The 11,498-nt window shown below is 44.0% G+C and overlaps 1 protein-coding gene across 1 annotated transcript; it reads right to left on the minus strand.

Moving 5' to 3' along the window:
• Positions 1 to 1,983: 1,983 nt before the first annotated feature.
• SLITRK3 (SLIT and NTRK like family member 3) lies at positions 1,984 to 11,093 on the minus strand. Its single transcript, XM_031450443.2, has 2 exons — positions 10,563 to 11,093; positions 1,984 to 5,890 (listed from the first exon to the last, which is right to left on the minus strand). Exon 2 carries the CDS (start codon positions 5,870 to 5,872, stop codon positions 2,930 to 2,932), a length of 2,943 nt encoding a protein of 980 aa, XP_031306303.1. The 5' UTR covers positions 5,873 to 5,890; positions 10,563 to 11,093; the 3' UTR covers positions 1,984 to 2,929.
• Between the last annotated feature and the right edge of the window lie 405 nt (positions 11,094 to 11,498).

Genomic DNA, 11,498 nt, shown 5'->3' on the forward strand with positions numbered 1-11,498 from the left:
AGCACTGGGATTGTTAGGGATTGTACTTTAAGCTAATTTGTATAATATGCCATGTTATCAATGTGCACAGTTATTAAGAAGATGATAATTAACGTTAAAAGTATCTAGCTTTGCACTTTGAGTTATTAATATGCACATGCTTTCTACTATTCATCAAAATTTTTGATTAGGAGGAAAGGGGACATGATAAATAACTAATTTGGAGGGACTTCATAGATCAGATTTTAAAACACTAAAAGGTTAATACTGACTTTCTGCACCTTAAAAAAAGACTTCAAGTAAAGGATGGAGAGATAATTAGAAAGAACAAGGAAAGTGAGATAACTATGAAAAAGGTGACTTATGAGACAGTAGAAAGAAAAGAAGAAGAAACAAAAGAAGAGTCACACCTGTTTAATAGTGTGTCTGATCCCTTTGCATAAGAGCTGCATTTCAATATTGTATGTAGAGAAATACTGAATCATGTCTGTGAGCTTTTCTTCATCTGAACTACACTTCAAATAATGGAGGACAAAAGTTTTAGGTACAAGGTACCAAATGCAAGGTAGCCCTGAAAAGTTGCATTTTATATTGATATACCTGTGTTTTTGATTTTATGCATACCTATGTTATTACCCATATAGAATTAATCAAGAGATATATAAATTTGTTGTATTAGGCATTCATGGGGCTTTTTTTTTTTTTTAGGTACAGTGCTTTAGTTTTATATCAATCACACAGCTTTAGAAGCTGCCAGTCCCCCTTTTTATGGGAAAACAAAAGTGATGTAAGGCATCAGTGACTTGTAGTGAATTACATTCCACACATAATGATAATTTCTACTAAGGGCAGCTTGAGGAAACACTAGAAGAGAATACTGGCCTCACTGCAGGATTCTGCAGTTACCAGGTCTATGAATCTCTGGAGCTCTGCTGTCCTCTACTGGCCTAATGAGATAAGTGCCTGCCTCAAAGCTCTTGTGTTTCTTTGTATCAGTTTAGTTTTCTCCACAAACAAGATACTGGCACCTTAAAAATCATGTTTTCTTTGGTTTCGCTCACATGTAAATGGATCATAACTTGGATTATTGTCAAATTAATTTCACAACATCATTTTAGTGTCACAGAGAAAGAAAGACTCATTCAGCATCCTATCTTAGTTCAAGCATGATTGGGGTCAGGTGTAGTAAGTGGTTGGGGAAAAAACAGTAGCAAAAATATAACAGTGACAGTTTTCACAGATAACAGAATTCTGAAAAATTGGTTCCAAGGCATTATATTTTGATTGGTTGGTGTGTGTGTGTGTGTAAGTAATTTTGCTGTACATTTTAAAAAAGAATAGTAACTTTACTTTCCTTTTCCTTTGTTTTTAACTATCGTAAGATTCATGGATCCTCGAGTATCTCCTAATTGATCCTGTACTTCTTAGAAATATAGTTACTTTATTTTCTCCAAGTTGCATCCTGCCTAGGAAAAATGGTGCATCATTGGGGTGCTAAGTTTGAAATTCATAATCCAAGAGAAAGAAGTGAACTATATAAATCATATTTTTTATGTCCCAATTGTATCCGGGTATGGGATAGGCATGGTGGGTTATAAGATTTATTAACATCACAGTGCATCAAACTTGTTAATAAACTAGCTTTCTGTATAAGAAGTTAAAGAAAGATTTTTTAAAAAATGGGAGCACGAAAGGCATGGCATAGCTGGAGTTTAAGGTTCAAGCTTTGTATCCTCTATATATAATGTATTATGTTTTTCAAAAACTTTTTATTAGGAAAGCTATACCAGACGCATAATCACTATACAATGATTAAACATTACCTTTACAATTTATAATCACTGAAATTACAGAATAAATATATGCACATTTCTTTTGAATCTTTGTGAGAGAGAAAACATTAAAAGTGCTTCCTACAAAGCTGTTAGTGATATATAACCAGTTGCTTTTTTATGTTTTTTTAAATATTTTATATATATATTTATATATATATAAGAAAGTGCAGATGTTCTCCAAAAAATCTTGGCATCAGGATGAAGTGTCACAAAGAAGGTGCTCATCCCTAGGTGTGTGCCTCCAGCTGTTAAACCACCAGGCCTCCACTTCAGTAGGATCCAGCCTAGAAGATGACGTTTCTCAGGGTGGTAGGAGAGATGCTGTAAGCTGTACACTAGGGTGAAGGAAAGGTGGAGCTATGGAGAGAAGAGGAATGGATCAAACACGAACCAATTAGATTGAGTTGAATGGGAGTGCTGTGTGTGTGTGTGTGTGTGTGTGTGTGTGTGTGTGTGTGTGTACCTGCACCAGAAGGAAGAGGCCACAGGTTTAGGGACCTGCTTGTGTTCAGGGATTTGTGATTTGCCTGTGGGTATATGTGTGAGAAAAACGAGTGGGTGAGAACATTCGAGCAAGACCCACCCCTCCCTCCCCGTCTTGCAGTTTCCAGGCATGCAGCAAACTGCATTGTTAATACATGTACAGAATCTGTGCCATGATGGGAAGAAAAAAGAAAGCCACAAATGTCAATTTGTTTCCCCCCCCATCCCTGTCAAACAAAACTACAACTGAAAAAAAAAAGTTACTGAAAATAAAGACACACTGAATTTTACTTAATTAGGATCAATACAGCGATCCCCAATATACCTTATACATGGCACAGTCAAAGTCTCAAGTTTCAGTATAAAAAAATAATGATAACATTTGCTGGCAAAAGTCTGCGAAGGCACTTCATTGATTAATGATCTGAGTATGGCCCTTCCTCCAAATCACATCTGAGAGGGGAGAGCATACATCTGTATTTTCTAGTTATCATGCGGTTTCAGTTCTGTTCAGGGCAGGGAAGTTTGTGAGAATGGAGTTATTGGGACAAGTGTAAAGGGAGCAAGGGATATATTTCTTTAATTTTTCTTTTCTTTTGAAAAAAAGCACTAATTTATTTTTTCTTTTTCTGTTAGAACCTATACGTTGTCTTCTCCAGGACTTCGAGGTAATCCGGCTTGGTTTGAAGTTTGGCCCTTAACTCGAGGTAATCACTTTTTTGGGTTTGGTGGTCTGTGAAGCCCTTTCCAGCCGAGAAGAGAAGGGTTTCTTTGAGCCTGGCGTCCTGCTGTAAGTCTGGGTATTGCATGCCAGGAGGGTGGACATGCAGCTCCTTTAATTTGGGCACTGTGCCATAGAGACAGTCCACAAATCCCACTGTGCAGGGGGCTGGTTGTGGCCTCTCTCGGTCTAGTAGCATACTGCCACCACCGCAGCCTCCCCCAGGAGGAAACAGCACCACCCCACCATTCTTCTCGTGGTGGCGGAACCCACCCAAGTCTCCCCCAGTTCCCGCAACTACCCCTGAAACCCCACCAACTGCTGGGTGGTGAGGGTGAGGGTGATGATGATTCATGGTCACTATGGTGTTGAGCTGGGAGCTGGACACTGCCAGGGCCCACTCCTTTTCTTTTTCCAGCACGGTCCGGTAGTTGGTGTGGTTCTCCTTGGGTGTCTCAGCAAACTGCTCACTTCCTAGGAGAACTTCACTCATTCCTGGCGGTTGTGTCCCAGGAGCCCCACGTTCGGCACTCCCTGCCTCCTGGACTGATGGAACAGCCACCTCCTCCTCCTCACGAGGCTTGTAGATGGGGTTGTTGCACATCTGAGTAACTGGGTGGGGTATGTACTCATATACATGACCCACAGGCGGGGCCTTCTCTGGGGAAGAAATAGTTGGTCGTCCCCCACCTCCATTTCCACCTCCATTACCTCCACTATCCTCAAAAAGCCGGTGGCATTGCATCTGGATGCCAGTGAGGTCCACACCTTCCTGCCGCTTGCTTCTAAAGGGCAGCTTCTTCCGGCGCCGTCGAAGGACATAGGCAAAGAGGCCTGCAGCAACAAACACTGCTGAAAAAAACAGAACCAGTAGGCTGAGAATCAACACTGAAAGTGGCACAGGGCCCCCAGGAGCAGAGAACTCATATGGTGATGCACTCGTAGGCCCTCCAGCAAGGTGAGAATCTCCAGGCTGGGCTGGGGATGCTCCAGCTGGTGCGATGTGCAGCATCTCTGGGCAGAGAACTTCCAGCTCAATAGTGCGCACATCACGGTGGGTGAGGTTCTCAGGGCTCCTGCATAGCACATCACCCACCACACTGACTGAGCTGATGGTTTCAATCCACTGTTTGAAGGGAACCAGGTCACAGGTACAGTCCCAAGGATTCTCATTGAGGTCTATCTGGACAATGGCATTCAAGTGTTCTAGGACACCAGCCACAGGAAGGTAGAGGAAGTAGTTCTTCCTTAGGTTGAGCCGGGCCAGGGATGTGCCTGCAAAGGCATCCGTTGGCAGGGTCCTCAGCAAATTATTGTTGAGGAATAGCAGCTTCAAGTTAGGCATGAGGCTGAAGGCTGCAGGCTGGATTTCCCGGATGACATTGAACTCGAAATACAAGTAGTGCAGACTCTGTAGGCCTCGGAACATGCCTGGTGTCAGCTTCTCGATATCGTTGCCATTGAGAAAGAGGCTCTTAAGGTTGGGCAGGTTGATGAAGGCCCCATCCTGGACGTAAGAAATACGGTTGTTCCCCAGATGTAAGAGATCCAAGGAAGAGAAATTCCAAAAATCAGAACGGTATATTTTCTGAATCAGATTGCTACTCAGATACAGTTTCTTGGCATTCAGTGGCCTTGGAAGAAGTTCAGAAATGTTATTAAATCCTCGCTCTTTGCAGTTGACAGTCAAGCCAAGGTCATTGATGTGCAAATTACAGGTACACCCAGTAGGGCATATAATAGGAATGGGTGGTCTGGTCTGGTAAGGAGCAATGGGAGGTTGGTTTGGACCAGGGTATAAAGCTTGCGATGTGGAAGGCGGCCTTGGTGTTCGAGGCTGTTTCGTGGGCTTGGGCTGTTTATTTGAGGACTTATATTCAACAGAAGAAGCAGTAAAATGGACAGATGACAGCATTGAGGAAGGCTTAGTTGGCCATGCATTCTCCTTGTTTGGTGACAAGTGGGGAATCCCCAAACTAGCTTCCACCTCAGAGTCAGACAACAAGGGACAGAGTTCTGTCTTCCTGATTTCTCGTAAGTCTTTTCCATGGAAATGGAAAGGGGTCTCGCAGGTGATGTCTCCCACTAGGGCAGTGTAAGGAATGCGTTCCAGCCAACTCTTCAGTTGCACAATTTCACATGTACAGTTCCAGGGATTTTCTTCCAGCTGGAGCTCCATCAGGCTTCTGCCAATGTGGTCTAGCATTCCTCGGTAAAAAAGAACTTTTAACCTGTTTCCACGTAGGTCCAAGTGGGTTAAGGAGACAGCCTTAAATAAGTTGGCTGGAAGCATGGGGATGAGATTGTCATTTAAAATCAGAACTCTCAATTTACTTAGGTTCCGAAATGCCCCACTCTCTATACGTTTAATGACATTGTAATCTGCCTGCAGATATTCCAGACTTTCCAAGCCAAGGAAGGTGTCATTTCTGAAGATGTCTAGTTTGTTCTCATGGAGATATAGCCTCTTTAAAATCTTAAGACCATTGAAAGCTCCTGTTTGAATGTCCTGCAATGCATTGTTCCCAAGGTTAATGGACACGGCATTATTCAAATGAAGAAAACTGTTGGTGTACAATTTCCTCATTGAATTCCTCTGCAGATACAGTTTAAAAGGTCTTGACCAGAACTCAGTAATCTGACTAATATTTGTAAATCCTTTACTGTCACAATGTATATGAAAGAGGCTTTCTTTAACTTCACAGTAGCATGGATCAAAACAGGGCTCATCTATTTCCTCTGAGTCCTCTATCAGGGGAATCGGGGTAGTCCATCCTAGAGCAATTGTGCTTAGAAGAATTATCCACAACATCTTCCCTCTGTGAAGCATCTCAGCTATAGAAGGTTTCATCATTCGTGGCTGATTACAAAACTGCAACAGAAATAAAGATGCAGATTTTTAGCTTTTAGTCATTTGCACTATTCTCATTGACTCCTACGTATGGGGCTTTTTGAGAGTGATATAGAAACTTTAGCAGTTGTTGAACCGACACTCAAAACGACCTATCAACATGCTTAATATGTCCTATATTTTAAAATAAGAAGACTCTGAAATATTATACCATGTGATGACATTTTCCTGAATCAAGCCATACTTGGTAAAGAGTGTATCATACAATCAAAAGCAGCCTTCATTGCCTGTTATAGTAAGCAGGGGAACTGGCATACAGTGATTGCTCTGGGGGTAGGCAGATTCAGTAATAATGGCCATCATTTGGCCATTACACCTGTTTGCATGTAAGAACTCACATTGACACCAGAGGTACCTATTATAGATCTGACTGGAACTCTGATGGAAGAATAATGTTCTTTAAACTGTGGGATTCTACTCATAAAAAGACATAGCATTCTCCAAAGTTATTAGTTTAAACAGTATGATAAATTATGAGCTCACTGGCCAATATCAGATGTTGAGATGTATTAGATGATTGGTTGCTCAGGAAAACCTAAGATTTCTCTTAAGAAGTAAGCACAATATACTTAATTATAGTGTATGCTCAGTAACACACTATACCCCAAGTGCCTTTTGCCCAAGCACAGATTATTAACATCTCCTTTAATCAAATAATTTCTTCATAGGTGTATCATTTGGCTGCTTAAATCCTTTAGGAATGATTAGCCTTTCTAAAGAATAAGCCCATGCAATTGTCACAGCTAAAGATAGTGACAGCGAAAGGATGCTGAGCCTGGAAGTGTCTGTATTAAAACACTTGCAGAGTTTAGTTTGGAATGTATATTTGTGCCTTCAAGATCAAGTGAAGAACCCTGCAATAAAGGTGGAATGGCAGGTGGTTAGTTAGAGGAGAGTTGGGTAGTTAAAGGCAAGAAAGGGTGGACACCTCGATTCTTACCTGCTGATAAATGATCTATTACATGAAATACATTTCAAAGAAAGACATCATTCTTTTCCAACCAGAAGAAACAAATACAGTGCACTATTCTAATAATAGAGCCTTCCTCTGTGGCTCCCTTTGCTTGCCTAATATCATCAGTAAATGAAAATGCGTACATAAATAAATTATAATAATGCAGTTTTATTAGATTGCCCTTTCTGAGTCACTGAAATATCAATCACAATTGAATGGTTGTATTTAATCAATAAAAATAAACCAGAGTTTTTAGCATATATTTTCTCTCCACACATAAATGCATACATTAAGGAAATACTTTGCCAACTCTCTAACTTAAAACACAATGATATAATTTATAGGGAGAGAGAAAAGAATAAATCTCCACATTCGACTTGCATATAATGTACATAGCTGTAAGAAAAAGAGAACGCATAAGAAAGCAAAGAGAAATTTGCCTCAGGCATGCCATACTCAATTTTTAGAAACAATTAATTGAAAAAAGAGAAAAGCAGATGAGGCTACATTGCAGTATCAGTTAGTCTTCCCTGCCTCCCTTATAAAATATTAAAATCTACTTAAGTTCTTTCTTTTTCACCATTCTTTTCTTTAATTTTTTTTTCTTCTTTTTGAGGTCCCTGAGATTTAGACAAGAAAGGCTCCAGATGTCTTTGACTTACCTATTTTGCAGAAGATTTTTTTTTAGCATTGACCATCGGGGTGGGGGCGGGGGTTAAAAAAAAAAAAGCTTGAGTTTAAGGATTCTCTCTCTCCCTCTCCCTTCCTTCCTTTCGCTGAAGCTGAAGCAATGGGGGATAGAGGGGGTTGGCGGTGGGGGCGGGTGGGGGACCAAAGGAAAAAAATAAAAGGCAGCAAGCTTGAGACGTGCTGGGAATGCAATGGGCCTGTCAATGGGCTTCTTTAGGATGCAGAACTGCCGCTTGGCACACTCAGTAGAGGAGGGAGGAGAAGGGGCTGCCGCAGGCTTCCAGCTTCCCTGTCTCCGCGGCTGCCGCCGCCGTAGCTGCTCTCTCTGGGTACCGGCAGCACATCATTGGGCACTTGGAGGAAGGGCGGGAGGAAGGCAGGGAAGTCAGGCTCAATCACGGTGCAGAATCTGTGACTTATCTTGCGCTGGCTTTTTTTTTTTTTTCAAATATGTGCTGTAACCCTGGATCCAGCTTTCCACGTCACAAAAATGAGCTCCAAGGAGGGGAACGCGCTTAGCATGGGGTCGGGCGCGAGCACTAAGAAGCCGTGACTATACAGTTTGTGTGTGTGTGTGTGTGTGTGTGTGTGTGTGTTTGTGTGTGTGAGGGAGGGAGGGGGAGAGAGAGAGAGAGAGAGAGAGAGAGTGTGTGTGTGTGTAAGGGGAGAGAAAAGAATTGGAGGGGTGGAGATGACAAACTGTCAAAATAAGAAACAAGAAGGAAGAGACCAACTTAGGGGAAACATTCCTTTGGTGGGGAAGGTGGAGATGGAGGGGGCGTGTAGACTATTATTTATTTTTATTCTTTTATTTTAACTGCCAAGGAAACCATCGCTTGACTAGTTTGCTCCTCTAGTTCCCAAATCTCTGCTCTCTAGTGTAGATGGTTTGAAAAGTAAGACTACCTTCAGGATTATCCTTTTCACAGCACAAACATACTTGTCTCCAAAAGATGGGGATAAAAGAAAATTCAGGTCTCCAAAGCAGAAGAGCTGAATCTAGCTGATTCTACCTGGGTGTCCTGAGTAAGAGCTCAGGCAGCCTGTGACTTGGACTGAGTTTCTCCTGCATTTTGCTTCGATCTCTTTGCACCAGGAATCCTTTTGTTGTGATGCAGCTCAAAGCCTTATATTTCCCCTGGATTCAACAGCCATGTGTTTGCTTCCACCTTTTAAAAGACCGAGATAAGCCACTGCTCTGGAAGGATATGTAGACCACTTGGGTAACAATGACACATTTCACTTCTTCCACCCTGAAAGACCTTGTAGGGATCGGGGGCAGCATTTCAGGGTTTCGATTCTTCTTTTCTTTCATTTTGTTCCCCGAAATATTTCTGTGATATATTGGGGAAGGGGATGGAAGAGAGTCATGAGGGTGGGGGTGATTGAGGGAGAATGTTTCAGTGAATAGGAGCCATCAGATCAGAGCTCACAGGAGCCTCTAAGAGGAGTTTTTAAAGGCTCACCTGGCGGTTCTACAGTCCTACCTGCTGGGAGGAAATGCACCTTAGTGGGGAAACTGGAGAGAGGCAAGCAAACAGGTCTAGTTAGCGGGAACTGTGCCTCATTAATCCCCCCCCCCAAACACACGAATCTTGTCACCAACTCATGGGGAAGGGAGGGGCTTTCTGGTGGCTAAAGACCTGGACTGAACCTCACTTGCTCAAGGGCTCAAAGTTAGCCCATAGAGATGGCTTTCTCTTAAAGCGCTTTTTACTGAATTAGATTTCAAAGGAAACACGGCTTATGTATGAATTTCTTACCATTCTAAATGTATATAAATCACCTACCTCAGCAAAACGTGTCTTAAAGTCGGTCATAAGATGTGTGTATGATATTTTGCTTTTGAAATGAGCACAACTGTGTCCTCCACTCCACAGTAGCTATCAGAAACTAAGTAAGCAGGCGGGGAGAATTCTCTGACATTCTCCACCCTTAATAGTCCAGACCCACCCTATTTCTCAAGTCTCAACCGAGAAGCAGACCAACACCGACAGCCAGAGCTCAGAACGCGAGCAATCCCATCTCCTTCACCAGCTGCCAGCCGCTCCCCCCTCTTTCCCCCCACACCACCTTCTGCACCCAACGTGCAGAGGCGGTGACTGTTTCGCCGATCTTATCGGAACCCAACATGCGATGGAATCGATGGATAACCGGGAGGCTTCCCGGAGCTGCCCAGTGACGATAAATGGCCCTCTTCGCATTCATTCTCACTTCTCTCTTGATAACAACAGCCCTCTAAGTTTTTGATTTGGGACATGTCCTAAAGGCTATTTCACTGTTTTCCTTTCCTTTAATCTCAGTGTAGCGTATCTAAGCCTTAGGAAAAGCTCGAAAAGTTAGGGGATGAAGGGCCCTGGAGCCCCGGTTTAGAACATTTCCTGCTGGGAGCGTCCGGCATCATTTGTCCACGGGGAGGACAAGAAGCCCTTTCTCCCCACAGTTCCCCCTTCCACCTCCCCCTCCCCTTTGCCGGATCTCCGAGCCCAGTAATCTCTCCATATCTAAGATTAAATATTCCAATATGGAAGCAAAACGGTCTTCCCTAGAACAAATAATTAAAATGCTGCATCATTCATTTTCTGAAGAGCTCTGAGCCTTCCAGAGGTCCTTTTCTAATCCGCTGTCACCAGGCGAGCGAAACGCACAATGGGTCTGTTTAGAAATGGAAAATGATTAAAAGCTCAGGCCATTTTCCTTCTTACAACAGGAGCGATCCGTTGGGGGAGGGGCCCTTCGCTCAGCCACCTGGCCTATTTTTTGGAGTTACGATTTACTTCCCCAAGAAAAGGGGTCCGAGGGTTTGTTAGTCTCCAGGACCACTCCTGTCATCCTTACAGCTAAACGATCCAGTTTAAAAATACAACCCCCAGCACCTGTAAGCGTACAGAAGCCACTGTGGGCAAACTATATGCTCTACAGTGCACATCCCACACGCGAGAATACTGGTTTCAATTAGGCAAAATAGGAAAGGATGGCGGCGAGTACCTAACCGTGCAGAGCGCTCTCGATCTCCGAGGTTTACTCCAAGGGGCTTCCCAGCGGGAGGTGCAAACTCTCTGGGAGGCTGAATTGTATCCATCATGCCGTCGCCTGCAGTTTCTCCTCCAACGGCCACCAACTTTCAGAAAGGCCACCAAATCTCGCTTGTAATCCTTTTAAGTGTTTCCACCTTTGAGACTTGCAAGGAAATGGTCGGTGCATACCAGTGGGAGAGCCGGGCGCGCACCTAGCGCGGCAATGCCAGTGACAGGAGCTCACGACCACAGTTCTATTTACCCTCGATGGCAGGCAGGAAGCCTGTGTATCCCAGGACTGGGTTCTTTGATTTAAATTCTTGGTGCTCTCGATTCAGCGGCGAGTCTCGCGGTCCCCGAGAACCCTGGCTGAATCTCAGGGTTTTTCTCTTTCTCGCTTCCTGAAAGGTTGACACTCACAGCGCAATTCCTGCCCGAGGCCTCTTTCGGTACGAGGAGCCGCACTATCCCTTGCCTTTGCCGGGTGTCTTTGCTCTTGACCCTTTGGGTAGGTGGGAGTGGGGGTGGGTGGTGTGTACACGAGAAAAGAGGGTGGGGAGGGGCGGGAAGGAGGCAGGAAGGGGGCGACCAGATCCCAGATCCTAGCACTGGCCAGACAGCGAAGGTGGGGGCGCGGGGGTGGGGAGGAGAGGAAGGAGAGAAAAAGAGATACGGGATACAAATACAACAGTATGGCTGAACACACCAAATTCGACTTGGATTTAGATCTCGGGCAAAGCACCAAGGTGAAGCGATCCTGTCCTCTGAGAGTGAGCCCCCGAAGAGCTCACTATTCAAGCATCCTTACTTCTCGAGCGGGAGAGGGTAGGGGGCGGGGAAGGGAAGGGACCGCGGAACGTTTCAGGCCAAGGGGACGCTCACGGCGGCGGCATCTTTTAAGACTGAC

Source organism: Camelus dromedarius, chromosome 2, assembly GCF_036321535.1.
Source record: "Camelus dromedarius isolate mCamDro1 chromosome 2, mCamDro1.pat, whole genome shotgun sequence".
Lineage (NCBI taxonomy): Eukaryota > Metazoa > Chordata > Mammalia > Artiodactyla > Camelidae > Camelus > Camelus dromedarius.

Bases quoted from the DNA above. Each gene is read 5' to 3' on its own strand.
- SLITRK3 (XM_031450443.2), bottom strand. From the start codon at position 5,872: ATGATGAAACCTTCTATAGCTGAGATGCTTCACAGAGGGAAGATGTTG.